Raw genomic sequence first — 26,952 nt, 5'->3', positions numbered from 1 at the left:
ATTGCTGTGAGGCATTAAGGAGCCAGGTGTGGGGAGAGCCTAGCCAGGGGCCTGACACATGACTGATGGATTTTCTCAGTAATTATTTTTTCTTTGTCCTGCTTCGGACAGAGCTCAGGAAGAACATGCTTCTCTCTGAGGCTGGGGGTAGAGTGAAGAGAACACCTGCTCCGAGGGGGCCACCTCTCAAACCAGTCAGCCTCCATTCAAATCCCAGTTCCTCCACAAGCTAGCTATGTGACCTTGGACAAATCACTTCCTCTCTCTGGGCCCTGGTCTGTTCATCTGGAAAACAGGGCTAATCATAGTACCTCCCTCAAAGGACTGAGGTGAGGATTACAACAGTCAATCCAGGATCATGCTAAGAACATGTAGGAAATCCTACACGAGAGCTATGTGGGCAGCCAGCCAGACCTGGGTTTGAATCCTGCCACTGGCACTAACTACAGTGTGACTTGGGGTGATTGCCTTGACTTCTCTGGACCTCCGTTTCTCTGTCTGGAAATGGGCTTGGTAACGCTGTTTCCAGGAGTGACGGGGAGCAGCTCGTAAGCAGGGTGTGTGTCTGCTCACCCACCAAACTGCTGGGTCCCGAGGTCCCGGCACCTGCCCTCCCCAGGGAAGCCCCCCCCCGGGGGGGTGGCAGAGGGCCAGCTGCAGTGCTCTCGAGGCAGGCTGTGGCCCGTCCCCGCTTCCCCGCCCCCGTGGTGATGAGCTGGCCCCTGCCTGTCTGAGGGGCAGGAAGGAAGTGAGGAGGGCAGCCAGCAGCTTCCCCTTTTCTGCCCTGCTCCGGGCGCTGGGCTCCCCACCTCAGTGCCTAGGAGCAGGGGACGGCGGCACCATGGCCCCCCACGCGCTTGCCACCCGCCAGACCTGCTGCTGCTTTAACGTCCGCATCGCCACCACTGCCCTGGCCATCTACCATGTGGTGAGTGTGCGGGCAGGCGCGGGGAGGCTGTGTGTGCCTGCGTGTGCGTGTGTGTGTAAGAGAGAGGGCCCTGACCTACGGACGCCTCCCCCCCGCCCCCGACCGTGGGAGTACCGCCACCCAGCACCTCTCTCTGGGACCCTGGACAGATCCCGTCCCCGCCCTGGGCCTCAGTCTCCCCCTCTGTCAAACGGCAGGGGGCCTTGCAGCCGCCTCCGGAGGGTAGCAGGGGTGGGAGAAGGGGCCTCGTTCCAAGCGAATGGAACTCACCGTCTCCCCGAGGCTCAGTTTCTGCCTCTGTGAAATGGGACAACATAGCAGTCGCAAGGTTCAAATGGAACGCAGCTGGGAAAGGCTGTGGAAGGCAGGAATGTGTGCAGAACTGTGGACTGGGACTGTTGCCCGGGTATGGGGTCGGACCTGCTTCTTCCTGTGGGGGGCCTGGGCCGCTGGTGGGGAGGAAGGTGGGGATCTCTCCCCTGTGCTCCTAGCAGGGAGGGAGGGGGCTGGATCCTCTGTGGATAGCTCGGCACGCCACCGCCTTCTCTCCACCAAAGAAAACTCGAGGTCTTGTGCTAATGGGTAGGATGGCTTGCCTGGCCCACGCTCTGGAGAAGGAGTGGCCCCGCGGTTCCCCTTTGGAAGCTGGTGTGCACAGCCCCGATGTGGAGCCTCTCTGTCTTCTCTGAATGCAGAGTGACTCTGGGTGAGCCACAGCCCCTTGGGGCTGGAGGCTCCCCTCTCCGTCTCGGTGGGTGAAAGTTGGGGTCTCTGTTCAGTCCTGCCCAGATCATCCCGCCACCACCCAGCTCCGAGCCACACCCAGCTCCCCCAGACCCAGGCACCTTCCTCCTAGGGTGACTCAGGGCCTGTGGTTAACAGTTCTCTCATGAGCCTAGAAGGGCTTCCTCAAAATTAGCCTAAATCTGGCATTCTGTGGTGGGCTGCTGTAAGCTGCTTAAGCCTGGCTGCATCAGCTTCCTGTTGCGGGCAGGGCTGCAGCCAGAGCCTGGACGTCCGAGGGGTGGTGCAACTCAGCCGTCAGCGCACAGCCTCTGGATCCACGCCTGTGTGCAAATCCTGGCCTCGCCGCTTCCTAGCTGTGCAGCCTCGGGCCGCTTACCTAACCTCTCTGAAGCCCAGTTCCCCCACCGAAAATAGTACCACCTCTCTGATAGGGTGGCTGAGAGGATCAAGGGAGTTCCCATCTACAAGGCGTATCAGCAGCACCGGACGCAGAGGACGTGTTGTTATCAGCGTGCCTCAGATGCAGCGCCCGCGGCCGTGTAGCCGGACTCAAGCTGTCAGACCCCAGAATGCGGGTTTGGGGCGTTGCTCCTGCCAGCGTGAGAGTGACCCTGAGAGATGTGAAGGGCACCTTGGCTGTCCCCACACCAAATCCTTAGGGCCTCTTCAAGCTCTGAGATTGTGGAATGTTCTCCGAAGGACAGTGATGGACGCGGAGGTGTCCCTTTGGGAAGTGGGCCCCTGGGCCCTGACCCCAGCTCTGCTACTAACTGCCTGTGTGACCTGGGACAATTTTCTCTTGGGCCTCAGTTTTCCCTTTAGAAAGATGTCGGGTGGGGAGGGGGACTGGTTCAGAGGGTTCAAACTCCCCCCTGTTTGCGGGCCAGAAAGGTCACGGAAGTGAGTGGGGTGGGGCAGACGGTCGGCGCTGACCTGGGGGCCCCGTCCTGGGTCTGTTCTGGAAGCTGGTCTCTGCTTCTGCTGATTGTTTCTACCAAGGAATGTGGGCCCGGGAGCTGCTCTTCTGACATCTAGGGAAGCAGGAAACACAGGCTTTTATGCCACATTTTCTGATTTATTTCCGTATCGGTGACGGATTCAAGGTGAAAAAGAAATCCCTGTGCTGGCCAGACCGGGTCCATATGCAGGCTGCGTGGGCCTGGCCACTGTCCCGCACACCCCAGACTTTGCGACTCTTGAGGTTTCTTTTTTCTTTTTTAAGATTTTATTTATTTATTTGACAGACAGAGACGTAACGAGAGAGGGAACACAAGCAGGAGGAGTGGGAGAGGGAGAAGCAGGCTTCCCGTGGAGCAGGGAGCCAGACGCGGGGCTGGATCCTAGGACCCTGAGATCATGACCTGAGCCGAAGGCAGATGCTTAACAACTGAGCCACCCAGGCGCCCCGGGGTTTCTTCTTGATCCCACGGTCTGAGGTCCTCACCTGTAGGTGGTGAAGTGATATCAGTGCCTGCCCACAGGGCTGGAGAAAGTGTGGGCAAGTGATCAGGGAAGCCTTCTTGGAGGTGGTGCCCATTGGTGGAGGTGTAGAGTTTGCTTGTGGGGAGTATGGACGGGGAGGAACAGGTGTGCAAAGGGTAGAGGCTGAGGGACGGTGGCTTGTGTCGGGGACAATACCCAGACCAACCTGGAGGCTTCAGCTTGGGGTGCGGGAGGTGGTAGGTGCTCAGAGAGACAAGCTGAAGAGAGTGGACCTTTGTTGTAGCACACAATTGATATTTGGGGCTGGAGAATTCTTTGTCGTGGGGACTGAACTTCACATTGTAGGATGGTTAGTAACATCGTTGGCCTCTATCCACAAGACGCCGGAGCACCCCCGGGTTGTGATAACCCAAAATATCTCCAGATGTTGCCGAATGTCCCCTGGGGACAAAGTCACTCCCAGTTGAGAACCACTGTCTGCAATGTGAACCATGGGGATCCATGGGGTGTTCTAGAGCAGAAGGCATGAGAATGGAGGAGAAGCCTGGAGGATGTATGCCCGGCCCAGGCACCTCTCTGGGGTCCTTGGGTGGTTGCAATGGGGGGTCATTGTCTGGAGAAGCCTCTGTTCCTTCCCACAAAGGGCAGGCGCTGGGTGGCAGGTGTGCTGGCTGGGTCTCTAGCATCTGGTTGGAAAAAGAGAAGCTGCTGTCCAGATGTGTCGATGGCCCAGATTGTCATCATCTGGAGCCAGTCATGGATGACAACTGCACACTGAGAGCTATTCCTGGACTTGGCCTCGGCCTCTCTGGGGAGGGCTAAATTGGGTCTTTGGTGTCCTAAGACAGCGTTACACTTTATTGGTCATCAGGGACCTTCTTATGGGAGGACCCTTCTGTGTCCAAGGGCTGGAGGGCCTCCCTCAAGGTCCTGCTAGGTTTGTAGAGGGTTTCCTCGGTCATGGGTGATTTCTGACTCAAACTTGCATGTGTAGGGGAGTCAGAGAACTTTCTTTCTTTCTCTCTTTTTAAAAGATTTTATTTAGTTATTTGAGAGAGAGAGCATTCGATTCGGGGAAGAGGCAGAAGGAAGGAGAAGCAGACTCCCAGCTGAGTAGGGAGCCCGACTTGGGGCTGTATCTCAGGACCCCGGGATCATGACCTGAGCTGAAGACAGACGTTTAACTGAGCCACCCAAGTGCCCCCAGAGAACTTTCTTTAAATTGGCCTCTTTGGCCCTGGCTTGTCTGGCAACCCAAAGTACATCCTAAGTCAACTGTGGGGGCGGAATCCCCAGAAGACCTTTTTGCCCAGAAATATCTCCCTCCCTGACTACTCCCCTACTGCCTAGAATTCCATTAGAAATGCATTGCCTAGATGAAAAGCTTACACCTGCTTTAGGCCAAGGAGAGAAGGAGACTGATGCTGGCTGTCTCTGGTTATAGGGTTGTGAAAGCTCTAATTTTTTCTACACTCCTGTATTCTATTTGGTACAATAAGCATGTATGTATGTATGTATGTATGTATGTATGTATGTATTTACAGTATGAGCAGGGGGGAGGGCAGAGGGAGAGGGAGAGAGAATCTCAAGCTGGCTCTGCACTGAGCAGGGAACCCTACTTGGGGGTCGTCGGCCCCAGGACCCTGAGATCATGACCTGAGCCAAAATCAAGAGCAGTCAGTCAACCGACTGAGCCACCCAGGCGCCCTGAGCATGTACTGCTTTTTAAAGTAGCCTTAATTTTAGAACGGTTTTGGATTCACAGAACTATTGTGAACACAGTACAGAGTTCCTGTACGATCCTCACCTGGTTTCCCCTGGGGTTAGCATCTTACATTAATACGGCACATTTGTCACATTGATGAGTCTACATCAATACCCTAACTCAAGCCCATGCTTTATTCAGATCTTCTCAGCTTTTCCTCCCATCTTTTTTCTGTCTCAAGATCCCATCCAGGATTCCATCCAGGATACCATGTCACATTTATTCCTCATGCTTCCTTACATTCCTCTTGGCTGGGACAGTTTCTCAGATTTTCCCTGTTTTGGGTGACCTTGACAGTTTTGAGGAGTACCGGTCATACATTTGGTCAAATATTCATCGAATGGGACTTGTCTGATGGTTTTCTCTTGGTTGGACTTGGGTAAAGTATTATTGGGAGGCAGACGGCAGAGTTGAAGGGCCATTCTCAGCACATCCTATCAAAGGTGTGGACTCCCGACATGTCTTATCACTGTTGATGGTGACCTTGAAGATCGTGTTTGTCAGGTTTCTCGCCACTGCCCCCCTCCCCCCTCCCCCGCCTCCATACTGTCCTTTCTGGAAGAAGGTCACTTAAGGAGTGGAGAGTTATTTCTTGAGGGCAGACAAGCTACCTAATATTTGAGATATTTGGAATTTCTCATGGGAGATTGGTCTGTCCTCCTTATTTGTTCTAAAACTAGACGATTTATTTATTTACATCAGTAGAAACACATGGATATTTATTTTACGCTTTGGGTTATAATCCAGTGCTACTTTATTTATTTGGTTGCTCTAATATACTACTTTTTAGATTGGCAAAACAAAAAAAGTAAAGCAACCTCTCTTATTTAAAGGAGTCTGTCCTTAATGCAGATAAATTCTCCAGCCTGCCTTCATTTTTCTGTGCTGAGCCCTGGGCCAGGGTCCGGGCCTGACACGTCCATGGCCTATGCCTCCGGGGGCTCCAGGCCCGAGGGGAGCCATGATAGTGGCTTTGCTGGACGATGCCGACACACAGATGAGGGGCCTCAGTCCAGTCCTGGAGTGGAGGCTGGGGATTCAGGAATGGCTCCTTGGAGGAGGCCTGCGTGCTAAGGATGAGCCGGCGTGTGCTTGGGGCTGCTGGGGAGGTGAGCAAAGCCTGGGGGAGGGAAAGGCCCTGTGTTGGTAGGAACACTGGGACGTTCATAGAGCTGGGGGTTAGGGAGGGATGGGCGTGAGGTGTGGTCGGGGAGGCTGGACCGAGTTTCTCATTTCTTTCAGGCTCCATAACCCAAGCGATGGATCTCTCCTTGGTCCAATGCTCTCCTTTTAGAGATGAGAAAGCAGGGGGCCAGGAAGGTTCCTGGTTTGCTCCAGATCACCTGGAGGTAGGGCTTGTCCTGGGTCGCCCCTTCCAGCACACAGGTATGGGGAATGAGCCAGTGAACAAACAAATGAATTCATTACCTGGCCCATGGGCTGGGGGTGGCCCGCCTGTCTGGGAGGCCCTTCCCTCACCCAGTCTTCATTTCTTCTTTATGGTCCAGCTCACAGGAAGCCTCCTCCTCCAGGAAGCCCTCCTGATTTGTCCTTCTTGGACTCTTTTCTCTTTCTGTTGCATTTTGGGATTGAAAATCAGCACTGTCTCCATCACTAACTTGCGATGTAACCTGGAGGAGGCAGGCACCTTTGCCTTCTGGGCCTCAGTTTCCTCATCTGCTCCCTGGGGCCAGGAGTCCCTGCCTCAAGGGTGACTGCTTTGAGGTATTGAGCTGATGTGGCCCCATTGGAGTGAGGGGCTACCGGCTGGGGCCCAGAGTGGGCTGGGGGAGCAGACCACACCTTTGAAAGCTCATCTGTTTAGGGCCTAAAAATAGGCCCCAACTGCCAGGTGGGGAAAGCCCCAGATGAAAGTCTGTTAGAGCCTCTGCCTTCATGCCTGATGCCTCCATGTGGTCTGTGCCCTTTCTGAAGGTGTGAAGAGGCCGGCGGTGGGGGTTGAGGGGGCCCAGGGGCCCTAATTGGAACTGAGTTACACTCCTCATCCCTTCTAACTTATTTATTTATTTATTTATTTATTTATTTATTTATTTATTTATTTATAAAAAAGATTTTATTTATTTATTTGACAGAGAGAGACACAGTGAGAGAGGGAACACAAGCAGGGGGAGTGGAAGAGGGAGAAGCAGGCTTCCCGCGGAGTAGGGAGCCCAACACGGGGCTCGATCCCAGGACCCTGGGATCATGACCTGAGCCAAAGGCAGACGCTTAATGACTGAGCCACCCAGGCGCCCCCACCTTCTAACTTATAAAATGTTGGAGGCCCACACAGCTACTTGAGGAGGCCGTTGGACCCACTGGACCAATTGGGGCCTGCACACAAGGTCCCCTGGGGGCAAAGTAAAACATTTCCTGTGGCACCAGGCCTGGAGGGCTGAGTGATGGAGGTCTTTGCCCTGTGAGGTGGGTGAGGATAGGTCAGACCCCAGGCTGGGCCTCACCTCTCCCCACTTCCTTGTTCTCAGGCCCAGGGGAAGGGAAGGAAAGGGCTTCTGGGAATGGGATGTGGGTGGTGGTCTCAGCCTTCAGGAATCACCTGGGTTGAGAGGACCCATTGCTGTCAGAGCGCCATGGCTAGGGGAGGCACAAGCTCAGAGGACGGGGTCCTCCCATTCAGACTGGGCCCCACCACTGGAGGGTGGAGTCTGGGGGAGCTGATGGTTCTCAGTCACCACCCTGACCCTGAGCCCCCTAGGAAGTGAGGCTTTTATTTTGAGCCCAGGGCAGTGGACCCAGAACCCAGACTTCACTCTGTGCTCCCTGTGGGGCCTGTGCTGGTTTCTTATGGGGAAAGGGGCCACAGAAGCCAGAAACCCTGACGAGGCAGGAAGCTGAGCAAGAGGCTGCGCGGGGAAGGGTGCTGGCTCCCTGCGCTTCCAGCCCGCAGCCCTGCTGTGAGCCAAGGGCGCCCTTCCCCAGCCCCCAGTCTCAATCTCCTCTCCTGGCAAATGGGGGCCAGTGACGCCAAAGTGCAGGGTCATTCTGAGACTCACAGGAAACCAGGTGGAGGCACACCCAGCACCTCATGAGTACCCCACAAATGGCAGCGAACACTGGAGCCTCCATTCGGCAGAAGAGGAAAGAGGCTTGGAGAGGCCAGTCAGCTTGGCAGCCTGTGGTGGATAAAGAACGAGAGCCTGGTGGCCTTGCTCGTGGCCCAGACCGTGGTGGGGAGGGCACGCTTCTTGGCAGTGACGGGGTAGGGGTCACCTGTAAGAACCAAGGGGCCTGGCTCGTCGAAACGTGGAGCCTACATGCAAAGACGCAGTCTCAGTTTCACTTGCAAAATGGGGAGAAAGTGGGAATAGCAGAACTTGCCTCACGAGGCTGAGGTGAGGATGAAGGGCCGCGGGCATCCCGAGGAGGCCCTGGCCTCTGCTGAGTGCCCCGTGGTTATAGCAGGAGCCCTCATGGGGGGCCTTTGCTCTGAAGGTAAAGAGGGAATTGATGGTTTATGGGAATGGTTTGGTTGCAGGGTGTTTCCCCAGATGCTCAGGGAGTGGAGGATGATGGGGGTTTGGGCCAAGCCTGGAGAATGACTCTGAGCCCCACCAAAGGGGCACCCCCCCCTCCCACCAACCATGGAATGGCAGAGGCCCCTGGGATTCACTGGGCCAGGAATTTCACGGAAAGGCCTGCCATCCTGTCTTCTTTCTTAGGGGCCGGTCTGAAAGGGCAGAGGGCAGAGGGCGGGCCTTGGTGGGCTGTCACGCGCCGGGGTGTGTGTTTGTTGCGGGGGTCGCTGAGGATGGTACACTGGCTTGCCCAGGCAGCCCGGGCCAGAGCGAGCTACTCCCCATGTGGTGCTCCTGCCATGGCACTTCTTCTTCTTCTTCTTTTTTAAGATTTTATTTATTTATTTGAGAGAGAGAGAGAGAGATTGAGCGAGAAAGAGAGAGCACAAGCTGTGGGGCAGGGGCAGAAGGAGCGGTAGAAGCAGGCTCTTAGGAACCCCGGATCATGACCCGAGCTGAAGGCAGACGTTTAAGTGACTGAACCACCCAGGTGCCGTCCACCCCTTTTTAAAGATTTCATTTACGTCATGGCACTTGGTATGCTACAGGGCGATAAACCGAGGCACACGCCATCTGAATTGTGTTCTCTGGGAGCTCCCCGCCTTTGGACAAGCTGTTCTTTCTGCCTGGAGAGCTTTCTCCTGGCTCTGCCGCTCCCGAAGCCACACCCCGGTGAAACCACCGGCTCCCCCATGTCTTCTAGATCCTTCCACCAGCCCAGCCACACAGCAGCTACCATTTCCTGGGGGCCCACTGGGTGCCTGGCACATGGATGACCCCCAAGTCACAGTCCCCAAGAGAAACTTCTTGCAGTTTCCTGAATGGGGCTCGCCCACTTTTTTTTTTTTAATAATAAAGATTTTTATTTATTCACTTGACAGACAGCGAGAGAGGGAACACAAGCAGGGGGAGTGGGGGAGGGAGAAGCAGGCTTCCCACCGATCAGGGAGCCCGACGTGGGGCTCGATCCCAGGACCCTGGGACCATGACCTGAGCCGAAGGCAGACGCTTAGCGACTGAGCCACCCAGGCGCCCCAAGGGGCTCGCCCACTTTTGCTTTCGCTCCTGCCCTTCCCTCTGCCTGACACACCCATCCCACTGCCCCTTGGGAGAAAACTTTAAGACCAACTCTTCTCAGAAGCCTTCCTGAAGCTTCTAGTCCTGGACCCCGAACTCTCAAAATTCACCCCCATCCCAGGGCAGCTCCCCACTCCCAACTCCTGGGGCCCCGTGGACCCTGCCTTCTGGCCTGGAGGCCTGGAAGCCTGATTTATCTTTGTGATCTCCTGACACGTAGTAGGTGCCTGCTAATCTCTATCTTATTTTACTTTTGCAAACCTTTTCTTGATGCGCAATTTACATATCACAAGCGTACATCTTGATGAACTGTTTACAAAGTGAACACACCCATGTAACCTCCACCCAGATTGAGAAATAGGACGAGACCAGACCCAGAGGCCCTGGGTGCCCCCTCCTCATCACCACCCTCGCCCCACTGGCCTCTTTCAACGTAGGTTCTAGAACTAGGCAGGAATGAGATTACACAGCAGGTGCTCCTTTGTGTCTGGTTTCCTTTTCTCAACACTGTATTGGTGAGCTTCCTCTGGGTTGCCGTGTGTGGCCAGCTCACCCCCCGCCCCTACCGCCCACCATTGTATTTCATTGGGCGAATATATCACCATGCATTTGCCTGTCCTTCTGCGGGAGGGTTGCTTCTAGTTTGGGGCTGTTACAAATAGAGAGGCCATGGCCGTGGGGGGCTTGTGGTTTGGTGTCCACACAGAAGCACTTCTGCTGGTCAGTGGGTCTCTCTTGAGTGGGTCCGTCTTCGGTAGCAGACACATGTCACCTCATCGGCTCCTCGAGGCAGCCTCGAGAGGGGGTGAATCCCTCTCTCCGCTCTGCAGATGAGGGAACTGAGGCACAGAGAGGTAAAGTGGCCAGGTGGAGGGCTCAGTGAATAGTGGAGGGGGCAGGGGTGGGAGGGAGGAGCAGCCTCCGTGTGGGTCGGGGTCGGGGGCGTGGGTCTGGGGCAGGGCAGCCCGGCAGGGGCTGCAGCTGAGCCTGGGCTCCTCCAGGAGGGCCCGGCAGATGATATCCGGGGTTGGCTGGGGAAATGATGCTGTGGGGGAATGGTCCCCACCCAGTTGCCTTGATAAGCCTCCACAGGAAGTATGGGGTGGCAGAGGAGGGGGTGGGGGAGGACAGCTTCCTCTTGACGCTGATGCATCTTGTTCTCTTCTCCCATCCTCCTCCCAGACAAGCCAGGGGCCCCCAGGGAAAACAGAGTGGGCGGCTGAGCTTCAGGGAGGGTGTGATGATGAGACGATGATGATGATAATGGTTTAAATGTGCAGCAGCCCTTGGGTCGCTAGGCCACCAGGGCCGGAGGACACAGGGTCAGGGTGGAGCAGTCCTGGAAAGGGGGGGGGTCAGGAAGGGGTGCGCACTTGGGACCCACTTCCCATTTTGCAAACTGAATTATCTGTTGGGAAAGGGTTGAGGACATGCCCGGGCCTGGCTCCTTGTGCAACCTCTGCCAAGTCACACCCAGGCCCCTGCTCTCCTCCGATGTAAGTGGGGGGAACGGTCTGACCTCATAGATTTGCCAGGAGCACATGAAGTGGAGGGCTAGCAGAGGGCCCTGCACTGGCTGGCACCTAGTAGGTGCTCACCACGGAGTGGGTCTCAGTAAAGGGTGCCCCCTGGCATCTCAGAGGATGGGGCTTTGCCCGCCTGCTTCTGAGAGGGTGGGTCCTGAGCCCCTGGGGCTCCGAGAGGGTGGCCCACCTTCCCGGACTGGAGAGTGGTGTTTGAGCCCCAGAATCGGGGCGTTCTTGTCTTCACCACTGTCAACCACGATTGTCGTCACCGCCATCCTATCAAGATGTCACTGTCAGCAGCAACGTCATGGCCATTTTACCACTGCAGTCGATTACCGCTTCCCAGCATGCCCACTGGGCTTTCGTTCATCACCATCCATCACCTCGCCTCAGCCACAGTCACCTCTATTACTGCTGCCCACGTCATCGTTACAGTCGCCAGCACGCCAAACCCTGCCGCATGACAGCCAGCCCCCATCTCCCAGCATGGCAGCCACTGTCAGCCCCAGCCGGCCAGCACCTTGCCCACGATGTTCAGCCAGGGCACTGCCGCCGTTCTGGCCCAGCCGTATTCACTAGCGCCCCCGTTCCTCCCACCGTCCCTGATTCTGCTGCCTCTAGTTCGGCTCAAGCTGTTGGTCGCTCCTCAGAACCACCAGGCAACCCAAAGAAATTCTCCCGGCTTTCTGGCCACTTCCCCCATTGCTGAGCTTTGGGAGGTTGTGTTTGTTACTGAGAAAGAAGGGACAGGCTGGGGATGGGAATGGGAACTGAAAGCAGGAGGAAGCAGAAGGAAGAGGTATAAAAGGGGAATGGAGAGCGGGGTGACGGCAGGGTGGGCTGAGCGTGGTCAGCACCAGTGTGGTCTTGTCGCGTCAGCCCCGGCTCCGTGTCAGGACCGAAGCTGACTCTGGTTCTGCAGCAGACTTCCTGTGTGAACTTGGGCTGGTCACTGCATCTCCCTGGGTCTCACTTGGGCCCTGGTAACATCCCCTCCCTCAGGGCGAGGCATTCCCACCCATGGGTTTCCCTGGATTTGCCCTGCCAGCCTCTGGGCCTCCGCGTACGGTGTTCCTTCTTCCCGGAATGCCTTTTTTCTCTTCTCTGTTGGGAAACTCTTACTTATCCTTCAAAACCCTGTTCAAACTTTTCCTATTTGTGAAACCCTCCCCGAGTCTTCCAGATGGTGGTGATCACTCCCTCATCAGGGACCTGTAGCCCTCTGCATGTCCCTTGTTGTGACTCTGAACACACCGGTCACTGGTGGTTTCCCCTGGGGACCGTGACACCTTCAGGCCAGGCCAGGGTCAGTGGCTTCGCTGGACAGGGCCTGGAGCCACTATGTGCTCCGAGGGTATTTACTGGGTGAACAAACAGAAGGAGTGACTGAATACCTACACAGATTAATGAACGCTGCCTACCGTGTTCGTTTATGGAGCACTTGCTGTATGCCTGGCTCTGTGCTACCGTGTCATTTGACCCAACAGCAGCCCTACGAGGCAGGTCTGGTTATGGTCCCCATTTCCCAGATGAGGAGACAGGCTCGGAGAGGTCAGTGGCTTGCTCAGGGGCACAGAGCTTTGGTTGGGCCCAGGACTACCCGAGCCACACACCCTAGCTCTACTCTGCACGACCCCACTGCTGAAGAGGGAAGGCAGTGAGAGACACTGTGCTGGTGGGGGTAGGGGGGTAGTGGCTGTTGTCTCCCGGGCTCGTGGGAGGAGAAGAGCCCTGTCCTGTCCCGGGAGGTCGTGGGTCACAGGAGAAAGCAGCTCTCTGTCCCAGTGGGTACCGGCAGGGATGGGGGTGAGGTGAGGGGCAGGTGAGGGCCAGGGACCTGGGACATCTGGAACCTAGGGGCCTCCGGGCCTCTCCCAGCATGCACTGCAGGTAAGCCAGGTACTTTCCCAGAACTACAAAGGCTCTTGGTTAGGGACGTGGGTGGACCGGTGAGGGCCTTCTGATGAGCAGGGCCCAGCTCTGGGTGGGTCACCCTGGGAGGCCTCGGTATGAGATGCCATAGTTTGCAGGAGTTCAATCATCCCCGTGGCCCTGGGTGCAAAGGGGGGTGCCTCTCCTCATTGACCAGAGCAGGTAAACTGAGGGCAGGGTGGAGCCACGAACTGGCTAGGGTTACACAGCCGAGAGGCAGGGTGGGTGGCCTCGTGCCCCAGTTGCTGGGTCCCTGAGCAGGGCGTGTCCAGAACTGCCTGGGGAGGGTGGGCAGATGGTTGGCAAGACCAGGGGCTGGGTCTACTCAGCCCTGGGTGGAGCCCCAGACCCTCGGGGCATGGGCACCCCGGTTCAGATCCCTGCCGGGCCACGTGAGTTCTCCTCTCTGAGTCTCTGTTTTCTCATCTGTAAAATGGGGGAAGTGTTGCTTCTCTTGCAGGGTTTTGGGAGACTGTGATGTAAGCCTGTGTGTGCAGGTCTGAGCACACAGTAGGTACTCAATAAATGTCAGTTCCTCTCCATCCCATCTTCTAGGGAGCTGAGACTCCTGTCTTTCTCCCGGATTGAGGCTGGTGTCTTCTGCCGAAGGTTAGGGCCCAGCAGAGGGTCTGAGGCCGATTCTAAGGTTGCCTGGCTCTGAGACTCGGGGCTGGTGCCTGCCATCTACGGGCCTCAGGGTTCTCATCTGGCAAATGGGGGCAGAGTTCTCTCCCTCCCCTTCCCGGACTGTTGAGAAGGTAGAAATGGAGGAAAGGCTGAGCCTGGTTTTAAACCCAGGTGGTTTTTACAAAAGGAGGACTACTTCTGGCACCTGCTGTTCCGGGAACAAGCTGTGGGGAGGGAAGAGATGGCACTGCTCTGAATCGGCTGGGGCAGCGGCATGGGGGTGGGGAAGGCGGGCAGGCTTCAGGCAGAGGCCGGAGCTTGGGAGGTGCAGGAAGGACAGTGGAGGGCATCCAATCTAGGGCCCATTGGCCTGGGCTTGAATCCTGGCCCTACCCATTACCGGCTGGAGGCCACAGACAAGTTACTGGACCTCTCTGAGCCTTGCTTCACTCGTGTGTGCAGCAGGGGTGGGAGTATTCAGAACAGTCCTTTCGTTGGGTTTGGGAAGATTGTTGGGATGGTGAGGGGAGTGCACCTTGGTCAGGGGGTACGAAGTCCTCTCCCTTTCTCTCCCCTGCTCAGGATCAGAGGCTATGGTGGGAGAGGGAGGGGGAGGGTAGCTGGGGTGCTAGTGGCAGGATCGTGGGCATAGCGGTGGGGCTGTGAGAGGTGTTCAGGGCCTGAACTGAGGGGCTGGGGACAGCGGTGGGTCAGCACTGGTCTCCAAAGAGGGGTGATGCCTGAGATGACTGCTGGGGCCTTAGGAGGACAGTATTATTAGCATTTCCAAATTTTTCAACTATATTCTTTATTAACTTCTGCATTTGTGTTTGTGTTATGATGTTCATGATAACCAGAACAGTAACACATACATATAATTTTGAAAGAAGGAAATATAGAGGATGTGTTCAAAAGGTTTTACTGACATAGGTGCATGATCAAAATACCTACAGCCTCTGGGGTACGGGCCAGCGGGGACTCTGAGATGTTTTGGGGAGTGGGGTGTGTGCAAAGGCGCCAGGAGACCACTGGAGGATTTGGACTCCAGTCTCCACTTTGTCCCCAACTTGCTGTATGTCCTTGCACCTAACCTCTCTGAGCTTATCAAACAAGCAGAGGCTCTTTCAAGCAACTGGAGCTTGGGGTTGTCTGATTCTGAGCTTCGTTCCAGATCTCAGACAATTCTGGATTCTTGGGACTGCTGAAGTCTTCTCTTGCCACACCTGGTAGATACTCATGTGCCCTTCTAAGCGCAGCTACGTCTTATCTGTGCTCTTCTTGCATACCCCCCCCCCCCCAGGTGGGGAGATCACCCTCTCTCAGGGTGCCCTGTCCTGTCCTGGATGAACCTGTCATCTGCCTCCCTTCCCCCTTCCCTCATTAAAGGTGAAATTGGGGAGGGCAGGGGCTGGAGCCCCCAGGCTTCAGGGGCTGAGGAAGCGGCTTTTCTCTCTTGGGGCTCTTTCCCGTGGGCGCCAGCCACAGCCCCCACAGCATCTGCCTTCCCTTCGGGGCTGCTCTCAACCTTTTTGGTGAAACAAAGCCTTTTTTGGTTCACCCTGCCACAGGAGGGGGCAGCTTGAGCGAGCTTGCTGTCCACTCCCCAGCACCTGCTCCTGGTACATTCCATCACCCCATGTAAGCTCACAGCAGCCAAAAGCAGATTATGTTTGCTGAGCACCCACTGTAGGCCCCTAGCTCAGGGCTTTGCAAATACAGTGCAGTTTATTCCTTACTAAATCCAGTGGTTGCCAGTTTCCAGATGACAAAACTCAGAGGTGAAATGACTTGCCCAAGGTCACATACTGACCTGGATTCAAATCCATCTCTGTCTGACTCTGGAGCTCAGCTCTTCATCACTCTTCTGTGCTGCCCCCTGAACAGACTGTAATGTGGCAGGAAGACAAATTGAGACCTGTGTCTGAGCTAAAAAAACCCCACACAGTCAGCAAGGGGAAAACAGATGGTAGGTATTTGGTTGCCTGTCAGCTAAGCATGAGTTACTAGTGCAGGACCACCCAGAAAGCCAATGTAAACTTCAGCCATATTAAAAGAGGTAGGGCATCCATTACAAGGGAGGAGATAGTCTTGTGATTCTCAGTGTGGGCAGATGGTTCCTGGAGAATTGTGTGCAGTGGTGGGGGAAGGGCAGAAGGCTTGCTGCAAGGACATGGACACACAGAAGACTGTAAGTTCCCCTGGCTGGAAATATTTAAACAGAGGCTGCATGGCACAGGAGTTTTGTGTTGGATGGCGGAGGGCACAGGCAAGGTGAACTCCAAGGTCCTTTCACATTTCAGTTTTGTGGCTAGACTCCAGTTGTCACCAGGGCCACAACACTCAGGCCCATCAGATTTGGATGGGGTCCATTCATTTGTCCATCCATCCATCCATCCATCCATCCATCCATCCATCCATCCATCCAGTACAGTAGCTAGAGCAGTGAACAAGAGAGACATAAGCCTTCCCTGCCTGGAACCTACAGTCCAGTGGGGATAATAGCAATCATAATAGTGAGCATAGGTACTTTAAATGAATTATTCCACGTGGCCCCACTACAGGTATTATTATCTGCATTTTGCAGATGGAGAAATTGTGGCGTCATGGGGGATAGGATTGGCAGGGCTCCCCGGGGAGTCACGGATCAGGTGCTGGCAGGCCTATGTGGATAATTCCAGGAACCTGAGGCTCTGTGATGCTCAGATGCTGTGACTGAGATCCTATAGTGCCCAAAGCCTGTTGGTGAAAAAGGGGGTGCAGAAGAGGGATCCAGTTACTGATGGGAGCCCTCAGGTCCCCCAACCTTGACCTTCAGTAGCCACAGTTGTTGTTTTATTGAGACCCAGCTCTCCTGGGATGTCCTCACTTACTCCTCATAATAACCTTCTTAGGTAGCTACAGGCACTATCATTTTACAGATGGGAAAACTGAGGCATAGAGAGGCTGAGTAACTTGCCCAAGCTCACACAGCTGGGAAAAGGGAGAAGGAGCTTGAGCCGTCTATCTGTACAGGCCACACTTTATCCAGGATGCTCCATGGACCCAGCCTTCCGGCTGTCTCCTCCAGGAGCCTCCTTACAGAGGCCCCCCACCCCCCCGGACTGCCCCGTCACCAGGGTGGGAGGGGGCAAGGGTGGAGCTGTGCAGACCCCACTGATGGATGTTCTGTGTGCCCCCAGATCATGAGTGTATTGCTGTTCATCGAGCACTCCGTGGAGGTGGTCCATGGCAAGGCGTCCTGCAAGGTGTGGCAGACGGGCTACCTCAGGCTCGGTAGGTCCTGGGGGGACTCGGGAGCGGGAGGGGCAGGTGTGGGGAGGGGCCCTGGATCTGGGCAGACTGGCTGGGGTTTGACGCCCTGCCTCTTAAGCCCTTCTGAGCCACAGGTCTTTCCTCTGCAAATGGAGACCTGTCCCCATCCAAGTCTCTAGGTGTGAGAGCAGAGAGAAAGATGCTTTGCAAACCTAACCAGCTTAGGAAGGTGACAGCAGGCTGCCCACCACCCTGGAGTAAGACAGAAACTCCCCATGGTGGGATCCCACCCCTCTGGCCTCTCTGACTCCGTCTCGAAGCACCCCCTCGCTCCCTGCTCCTCTGCATCCCGTGTTACCCGAAATGTTCTGTTTGCTCTCTTTGTAGTCCCCCAAGACTGAGAACAGCAGGAGGGCAGGGCCTGGGCTTGCTCCTCACTGTCATAGCCCCCACACCAGTGGTTCCCAAAATGTGGTCCTTGGAACCTGCGTGGGGGTCCTGGGGGCACCTCCGGGCCCTTCACTGCTCTCCCTTGCCTTTCAGCCAACCTGATCTCCAGCTTCCTGCTCATCACCATGCTCTTCGTCATCAGCTTGAGCCTGCTGATCGGAGTGGTCAAGGTGAGGGCTTGGTCGGGGTAGGGGAATGGGAGTCAGGACCTGGGAGCTGGCCAGGAGCCCCAGCTACCCTCCTGCCCCACCTCCTATTCACACCCACTGGGTGGGCAGCCTTGGCTGCCAAGAGGGTGGGAGGTGGGTAATGTGGGAGACTCCGCCCCCTGCACCCTAGAGATCTTCATGCTTGCTTACAGTTTGGAAAGGCTCGTTTCCATACCAGGCTTCTCCAGCTGGAGGCCTTGGTTCCCTACTAACGCATAGCCTCCATGGGTGGGGGTGTGCACACGGGTACTTTGGTTGTACTAGCCGGTGACCCACATGCTTGGAAGCTGCAAATGCAAGCAGGGAATGTTGATAGAGAAAAGAGGAAGGGTCATTTCGAGGCGTGGGGAGAGGGGAGAAAGCAGTGGGTTTCGTAATCAGTGAGAGGAACCAGAGCTAGGCGAGCATCTGGCTCAGTTCCACCCAGCTAGCTGGTGAGAGAGAAAGAGAGAGAGAGAGACAGGCTGTGGCTCAGCCGTCTGTGAAGAAGAACCAGTCTGTCCCTTGGCCCCGGGGGGGCAGGAAGCCAGGGCCTCACCACACAGCCCCTGGAGCAGGACCCAGCAAGAGCATCCTCCCCGGGGAGCCAGTGGCCTGGCACTCGCAGGCCAGCAGAGTGGGGCAAGGAAGGATGGGGGGCCGCTTTGGAATGTGCCCACCTTGCCTGCACTGCCCCCACCACCCCCTCCGCTAACAGCACCCTTCGGAAGCTCTGTGCCTCAGGGAGCGATTGTACCTTGTGCAGGGCGGGTCCCGGGTGCTCGTGCAGAGACGGGCATGGTCCAGCTGGAAAAGTGGACCAGGGCGTCCCAGAAGACCCTGAGATTGAGTCTCAACTATTCTGGCTGCCTCCCGAGTGATTTGAGACAGCCACGTGAGAAACCACAAAACCACCTCTTCCGTGATTTTGTCCCCAACGGCGGGTTCATGTGCACTCACACTGGTCACAGTAGTCACTTGCTTGAAGTTGAAGGAGAGGGACTTCAGCCTCGGCCTCCCAGGGCCTCTGACCATGACCGAACACCCCAAGAGTGGTCCAGACAGAGGAGGGTCCCACCTGAAGCTGTGCGAGCTTCCCCCCTCCCCCCACCCACTGGACCTTTGCTCATGCTGGCCCTTCTGTCTCCAGTACCCTGCCCATTTCCCTGGCGGCTCTTTCCAGATCTGGCCTCGGCGTCCCCACCTCTAGGAAGTCCTCTTTGATGCCTTCTCATCTGTAAAATGGACACAAAGCCCTTCCTGGTTGGGTTCTTGAAACTCTGCTTCTGGAGGCCTGGGAGCACTTATCTCTGCAGATGGGGACACTTCTCCCTGTCTCCTGGGACACCAAGATGCCTGGCACTTGGGGCCTGAGTCTTACCTTCTCCCCATCCCAGAACCTCCCTCAGGGGAAGGCATGTGGGTCCATGTGGAACGACCTTGGCCCAGCCAAGAGGGCATGATTTGGGGAAGGGCCATATTACCTAGGGAGGGAAGGGAGCTGCCGGGGAGGGGGGCGCGTGGGGGCCTCAGGCTGCGGGGGACTCCCTGACAGTGCTGGTCCTGTCTTCTAGAACCGGGAGAAGTACCTGCTGCCCTTCCTGTCCCTGCAAATCATGGACTTCCTGTTGTGTCTGCTCACCCTGCTGGGCTCCTACATCGAGCTGCCTGCCTACCTCAAGTTTGCCTCCCGTAGCAGCCGGGTTGTGAGTACCCAGCCCTGCCCCATGTCCTGCAGCCAGCCAGCCTGGGGAGGTGGCAGGGGCTCTGTCCCCTGGGCCCCTCCCTCGTTGATGAGCCCGAGCCCCATCAAATCACGCCAACTTTCTTGCTCTGTAAAATGTGCCTGCAACGGCTCACCATCCCCATGTGTTACGGTTATGAAGTAAGGACAGTGTATACAGGGTGGTCGACACGTTGTGGGCACTCGGCAAATACCAGCCACGTGTGAGTTTACACTACAGGGAAGGGCGTGTGCCCATTTCCGTGCCCAGCCCCTGCTTTGTCCCTCCTTTGTAACCAAGTAAAGAAGGAAGATAAAGTTGATTAAAGCCAAAGATGAACATCCACAGGGCAGATGCCCGTGACGGAGGTGCCAATCCCTGACTCGGCTCCCCAAAAGTTACTTTTCAGACTTTCCTTAACTGTTGTCCTAGAAGAGACTGAGTTGCTGGCCCCGGGCTGGGCATGAGGAGACCCTGGTCAGAGGCCAGGTCCTGCTACCAGCCCTCAGCGGGAATGTCTAAAAATTGGGTATCCATTTCTTTCTGGGTCCTGTGGGTTGGAAAGTCCCCAGTGTCTCTGGCTGACTGTCTCTTGAACAGCCTGGGGATCTCTGGCTTGGGGTTTCATTGCTGGTTTGTCTCCCTCCTCCTGCCTTTGCCCTCCCAAGAGCCCCTCCAAGGTCCCACTGATGACCCTGCAGCTGCTTGACTTCTGCCTGAGCATCTTGACCCTCTGCAGCTCCTACATGGAAGTACCCACTTATCTCAACTTCAAGGCCATGAACCACATGGTGAGTATGGGCCAGGCACCCGCCCCCATCACGGGCTGTGTGGCCCTGAGCGAGCTGCTTCCCCTCTCTGTGCCTCTGTGCTTAGGCTGGGTGCCCTAGAGGTGGAGGAGGATTCTTGTGTAAATGATTGATTGAGGGAGCACTCTCAGGAAGACACTTGAAAAAGAGAGGGAGGAGCATGTGAGGCAAAAGGAAGAAGCCAGACAGACGTGTGACTTTGGGGACGGCCTTGCCCGATCCCAGAGGGAGCCCTAGTCTGTGAATTGCCTTGCAGAAATAATGTCCATTTTTTTATGAATGGAGAAAGGGGCACTCAACACATCTCAGGATGGCCCCGAGGCTTCTCTGCACAATTTTAGTGCACTACACCATAAAACTAAAGAGGACTGTCTGACTTCTCCAGGTCCTCCATCTACATCCCTTGATCAATGATAAAATAGCCTGGCCTTTTGCATTGTCTTCTATATAATCCCATGTTTTGGTTTAATGTTGGATTTAGTATTTCACTCCAAAGTGTGCATAAGCACAACAGAAACTAAACACAACCCACAATCTCATTCTCAACACTAGAAATTATTGTGGCCATATAGTAAATGATTTTGTGAAGTTCATGTTTCAATTCTATATACACTCTTAAGGCATGATGAGATTCTTGAATCAATGAAAATCAGAGTTATCCCCAAACGTAGTGACTTGAAACAATACACAGTTGCTATCTCACACTGTTTCTGAGGACCAGGAATTTGGGAGTGGCTCAGCTGGGTCATTCACACTCAGCGTCTCTCATGAGGTGCCCCCAGAGATGGGGCTGGGGCTGTGGATGCCAAGGGCTTGACTTGGTCTGGAGGGCCCACTCCCAAGATGGCTTGCTGGCATGGCTGGGGTGTGCCTCCCACGTGTGTCAGGACTGGGTGTTTCTGTCAGTGAGCCTAGCCTCTAGAGAAGGGCCCACTGCAGCTGGGGGCTGGGGGCCAGGGGCTCCAGCCAGGTAAGAGCCAACTGGGTGGTTATCCGCTGCACCTGCTTCCCTTGGTTTGCTCGCATGTCACAGGGGGCTGATGGTAGGTAGTGCCGGCCTCCTAGGGCCCTGGCAGGGGTCAGCCAGGACAGTGGCTGTGTCATCCTTCCACGTGTGGAGGCTGGAAGAGTTTCTTGTGGACAGAGGCACTGATGCAGCCTCCAAATCTGTTGCAGAATTACCTCCCCAGCCAGGAGGGTGTGGCTCACAGCCAGTTCATCAAGATGATGATCATTTTCTCCATCGCCTTCATCACTGTCCTCATCCTGAAGGTGAGAGGCCCCCTAGCATGGCTCCGGGAAGGGTGGGGAGCCCACGCTAGCTAGGCCCTTCCATATCAGACTGTTAGGAGGCAGGGAAGTCTTCCACTGTCTTCTTCTGCTGCCCTCCCTGCTCTTGGCTCCTTCCTCCAGCCCTCCCACACCAGCTCCTTGGACCCCACTTGAGATCCTTGGGGACACCCCATTGAGAGGGAGGGGATCTGTGAAGACCACTTGCGTTCAGGTGTCAGGGACTTAATGTGCAACTCAGAGACACCCTGATCCAGGGAAGGAGGAGCTGTTTTGTCTCAAATCGGACCAGAAAGTCTTGGATATGAGTCCCAACTCTCCCCTTGCTAGCTTTGTGTGGTTGCCTTTCGAGTCATTTCTTTCTGGGCCTTGGGTCTCATCTGTGAAAGGGACAGAATTAATATTGCTTTGCCCCTGTCACAGCTTTATATGATTCAGGCACCAAAATGTAGATGGGTCCTGAGGTCATATTACTAGAGGTATGGTGATGTGAACGAGGGAGGGGAATGGTTTTATTCTTCTCTGAGGTGGTCAGGCCCAGAAGATAGAGTCCCATGTCAGGTCTCCACTCTTAGAGAGCTATGATAGACTGGGGAGTGTTAACCCTCTGCCATCTGAGGGAGTCAAGGAAACCAGGGCAATTCAGCTTGGAAAGAGGTGACTCAAGGGGTCTCCAAATACCCAAAGGATGCTCATGGGGATTCTAGAGGCCAGCACTGGAGCCTGTATCCCAAAGCCCCGGGGAGGCTGATGTCGACTCAGCAGAAAGAAGGGCTTTCAAGAGTGTTCTTTTCTGATTGTGAAAGTAACATAGGATCATTGTAGAAATTTGGAAACTACATATGAGCAGAAAGAAGGCAATCAGCTCACCACCCACCACCACTCGGAGACCGGTGCTCCTGATACCTGGGCCCATTTCCTTCCAGTCTTTCTGTGTGTGGGTGTAGCCGGACGTCACTGCCTCCTTTTGCTGGCGGCCCTGGGCAGCCTCATGCCATCACCTAATGTCAGCCTGCAAACGGAACTTCCCTCCTCTGAGCCTTCCCTCAAAGGAGGGGCCTAGCACAAGGGCTTCCGTGAAGTGCAGTGAGAACTTTCCTGGAGGCTTAGGGGAGCCCGTGCGGGGGGGCGGGGAGGGGTTGACGTCATACACCCTCCTGGAGAGCGACTCCCCACGGCCCACCGCGTAGCTGTCTCCCCCACCCCTCCCGTTCTTTATCCCCCTTGCGGGGAGTTCTCTCTCTGTTCCTCACTCTGCCTCATTGGCCACCCTCCTCCACCTGCCTCCTACTTCATTCTTTTATAATTCATTTTATTTATTCCTGCCACCTGCGTCCCCATCATGGGGGTTCCATAAAACAAGAGAACTGCTGGGAGACAGGACCCACTCTCCTTACTTAGGAGGCAGTTTGGGGGCAGAGAGAGACCTATTGGCTATTGTTCCTTGAACAGGTCCCTGGGGGCTTCACTCCCCACCCTGAAAACCCCCCCAGGGCTTATATCCACCGTTAAGAGAAACATCACCGGCCATCTCAGGAGGTAGTGAGCTTCCAGCCCCAAGGGGGTGGAGAAGGACGATTTGCAGGACCATTGCCAGGGAGGCTGGTGGGAGGGCAGAAGCTCCCCAGAGCCCCCTTCTGCGCAAGTTAGTGGAAAGAGCAATCCTCAGAACACCTGGGACCAGCAGGTGAGGTGCCCCTCCACCAGGACCAGCCAGATGCTGCCTTCTGGGCTGATCTGGGGCTGCCCAGGAAGTGCCCAGCATCTGTCCCAGGCCTGCTGGGGCAGTGAGAACGGTCAGCAAAGCATGGTCTGATCTGGCTGTTTCTCAGGTCTACATGTTCAAGTGCGTGTGGAGATGCTACAAATTCATGAAGTACATGAACTCAGCTGAGGAGAGGAGCTGCTCCAAGATGCTGCAGAAGGTGAGCCCCGTGGGGGGTCAAGTCCCAGCCCTGCCACTCCCTGGGTCAGCGGGAGAAGGTCTCTCTCCCTCCCTGGGTTGCGGTTTTTCCCCTTGTTGAGATGATTGGACCGGAAGAAATGTGAAGATCTCTTTCGGCTCTGATAGTCTAGGATTCTATTCCTTCATGCACTCACCATTTTCTGCCTCTTACTCTTTGTTGGCTTTGTATCCAACTCTGGGGGTGCAAAGAAAACTGAGATGCCACCCCTTCCTAGGGGAGTGTAGAGCCCACAGAGAATCCAGACACAGAGATCTGATTGCAATGAAGCATGAAGCATGGGGGAAATGGGAGCATGGAGTTGGTACCTGGCCTCATCTGGGGTATCAGGGAAGGCTTCCTGGAACGGGTGACACTTGATCAAGTCTTAGACTGCAAGTTGATACAAGTTAGCTGGGAAAGGGGAAGGGGCCTTCTAGGCAGAGAGATGAGGTGCACTTAGAAGCAGCTCATTAGACACATGATGGGAAAAGTGCAGCTGGTTTAAATTTCTGGTGTCACTTTCCTCATCTGTAAAATGGGGATTGTATTAGTCAAGACACTTTTAGTTGCAAGTGGCAGAAACCCAGCTCAATCTGACTTATGTGAAAAAAGGGAATTTATTAACTCCCAGAACCTGAAGGTCCATTGTAGGTCTGGCTCACGGAGGCTGGCTGAGTTGTGACACCTGGATGTGATCTCATCCTCTCCATCTCTTGACTCTGCTTTCCTCAGTGTGGGCTCCATTTTCAGGCCATCCTTTCCTCAGGGTGGCAAAATGGCTGCCAAAACCCCTAGATTGACATCCCACCCTCTCAGCAACCCCAGCAGAAAGGCCCAGGAGCATGTCTGAGGGACCAGCTTGGGTCACAAGCCTGTCCCCAGACCAATGATATTAGCCAGGGAGGATGAAGTTCTACTTCAAGTGGTCACACTCAGATCGCATGTCCCACTCCGGATATGAGGGGTGGGACCAATTCTTCTGAAAGCATGTGGATGGAGAATGTTTTCCCAGGGAAAATGGTGCATCATTAACACCATAAGGGGGCTTGAAACTGGACAGGCAGAGGCAAGTCTGTCCCCTAAAGCAATAGACACTGCATCTGTCTCCGGCATGCAATGTCTAGCGGAGGAAGTACCCAAGGTGTGCTGGTCATCACCATCATCCATTTTGCCAGAGATGGGGGCTGGAGCTCCTTGACTCCAGGTTGGGATCTGGTTCCTTCTGGCTGGTCCTCAGTCCCCATCTCTCTTGTTCCCAGGTGGTCCTGCCATCCTACGAGGAAGCCCTTTCTCTACCGTACAAGAGTCCAGATGGGGGCCCAGCACCACCTCCCTACTCAGAGGTGTGACACCTGCCAGGCCCCAGCCCCATGCTGGGAGGGGCGGAGCTGTCTCGCAATCCGCTTCTCTGCTTTGGTGGCCCCTGCAGCCGGGGTGAACCACCCGGCTGACCTCAGGACAACCTGCTTGTGTCCCCCTCGCTGGCCTGCTTTTCCCATGGGGCCTGGGAGATGCTCACAACTGGGTCAACTTCAGGTCAAAAGACTTCTTGAGTCTCTTGGACATTCGGTCCAACAGCCCTCGGCTTATTGTGATCAGCCCCAACATTTGTTTAAACCGTTCGTCATTCCCAATTCAGTGGGTTTGGTTAAACAACTTGCAACTTGACCTGTGTGACCATGTGGCCAGAAATGAAAAGCACACTTCTCCGTGCAGGGAACCAGTTTAGTCAGACCGCCACAGTCCGTTGCATTGGTTTTAGATGGTTGTCCCTTCCCAGGACAATGCGGCCAAGTCATCGTCCCTGGGTCCTTCCCACTAAATACATACGTCTGATTTCTTCAAATTGCTGGGTTCAGCAATTATGGACAGCCAACCACCAGTCGATTCAAAGCAGGGATAAAATTTAATAATAACAATAAAAATCAAATTAGCCCCAAACCATTCCCTTTATTTGAATCCAATACCTGGTTGCCCACTCCGGTCAATCTGGTACTTCCAAGGGGCTGAGTGATTGTTAGTTCAAACGAAAATTCGGGCAGTTGCCGAACGTCATCCAGCAGCTACTTCCAGGAAATAACAGTAGTCCCCATCATCCAACTGTACTGACAAACGCACAGTTGTTTTTGCTGAAGACAGACAATCATCAGCAACAGTCGGCCACACATGGTCAGCGTAGTTGCACAGCGGTGGGGTCCGCGACAAGGGCGGCCTCCAGCGCGGTCGTGTCCGGCAGCGAGCTGCCACCGTCCTGCAGCGGTGGCCCCATCTGTCGCCAATTCGGGCAGAGGCATCTGTGTCCTGCTCAATGCTTGTGCTTAAGCAGCAATTTAGCCCTGACATCAGGCAGGTCTGCTGGCGGGACTAAATCCACGTGTTAGTTCAATCAAAGCAGGCAAACTCTTTGTGGGCGCTCATGGCGGTGGTGGCAGAAGGGAAGGTTCGGGTCTCAACACCCCCTCTTTTGCCTGTTTCCCTGTGGGCTGGGGTTCCTGAGGGAGCTGATCCCGAGGCAGAGATAATAGGGCTATGGAGGCAGGTTCTCTGGGGTCTGAGAGGGGGGTTCAGAGGCAGAGGGCTGTGTAAGAGGCTCCCCGCCAGCACTCCCTTGTTTAATTGCTTTGTGTGTGACGGGGAAGAAGTTTCAATAAAGCAGCACCACGCTTCACTTTGGCTGATGTGGTTCTTAAAATGTGTAGGCAGGGCTGGGAGCTCTGCATCCATTTCCGGAAAAACGTGAACACACACCCACACCCACACCCACACACAGCATTGATTCAGTCCAGAAACTCATGGGGGGTGACCCAGCACTGTTTCTGATCCCAAGTCATGGACCACATAAGTACCCGGATGTTTCCCCTGAGAAGGTGTGAAGCCTACTCACCTGGAGAGTGCCTACCTGGAGCCAGGTCCTGTGCTGGATATGGGGGGTGACTGTAATGGGTCAGACTTGCCTCCAGTTACCCGCAGTCTGGAGAGGGGGAAGACAGATCCATAAGTGATTATGATAGCCCGTGGCCAACACCACGATAAGGAAAGTCCCAGAGACCCCTACAGTCAGCAAAGGCTTCTTGGAGGACCCTTCACCAAGCTGAGTTGGAAGGATGAGCGGGCAGCGGTAAGCAAAGGGGGGAAGTATGCAGAGGGCCCCTGCAGAGATGGGGAGAGGAGCTGGGGTAGGTAGGTCAGTGTGGCTGCACGTGGGGATGGGGAGCCTGGCGAGGTGGTGGGGCCTGGATCGTGGAGCACCTTTGCATTCATTACTGTCCTTTGGCCGCAAGCCCACCCTGGCTCACTTCAGCCAAGAAGGGCATTTGCAGGAAGGAGATGGTTGCAAGTAACAGAAACCTTCGTGAGCCAAATTAATTAAAAAAAAAAAAAAAGGTGGTTGTGATATTTCTTGGCTCACATAAATGACAAGTCCAGAGATTTCTGGCTTTAGGCATGGTTGGACCTAAGAATCAAATTCTTCAATAATGTCTTTCTCTCTGGGGTCTCCACCTCTGGCCTTTGTCCTCCAAGGCTGAGCTGCTAAGGACCTGCCTGAGTGAAGTCAGCAGAGAGCCCGGGCAAGTGTGAGCTGGGCTTGGTCACCAGTATTAATGGGGCCTTGAATGTTGCACCCAGGAGCAGGGACTTATCCTGAGATGGGGGAGTCCCTGAAGGGTTTGGGCAGGGGAGTACAGGGTCAGTCTCTAGAAAGGATGAGAGC

The 26,952-nt window shown here is 55.3% G+C and overlaps 1 protein-coding gene across 2 annotated transcripts; it reads left to right on the top strand.

Moving 5' to 3' along the window:
- Nucleotides 1-747: 747 nt before the first annotated feature.
- Nucleotides 748-25,908, top strand: LAPTM5 (lysosomal protein transmembrane 5). Of its 2 annotated transcripts, none has more exons than XM_027624146.2 (8): nucleotides 748-928; nucleotides 16,761-16,854; nucleotides 17,377-17,453; nucleotides 19,046-19,177; nucleotides 19,864-19,986; nucleotides 21,181-21,276; nucleotides 23,127-23,219; nucleotides 24,500-25,908. In XM_027624146.2, the coding sequence occupies exons 1-8, from the start codon at nucleotides 842-844 to the stop codon at nucleotides 24,587-24,589; spliced, it is 792 nt and encodes a 263-aa protein (XP_027479947.1). In that variant the 5' UTR covers nucleotides 748-841; the 3' UTR covers nucleotides 24,590-25,908. The 2 variants fall into 2 exon arrangements, with proteins under 2 accessions (XP_027479947.1, XP_027479953.1); XM_027624152.2 differs by lacking the exon at nucleotides 748-928 and adding an exon at nucleotides 10,161-10,350.
- Nucleotides 25,909-26,952: the final 1,044 nt, after the last annotated feature.

The sequence above is a fragment of the Zalophus californianus genome, chromosome 4 (assembly GCF_009762305.2).
Source record: "Zalophus californianus isolate mZalCal1 chromosome 4, mZalCal1.pri.v2, whole genome shotgun sequence".
NCBI classification, from domain to species: domain Eukaryota; kingdom Metazoa; phylum Chordata; class Mammalia; order Carnivora; family Otariidae; genus Zalophus; species Zalophus californianus.
The sequence above is the reverse complement of the archived record's forward strand: the minus strand, read 5'-3'. Positions and strand labels throughout refer to the sequence as shown.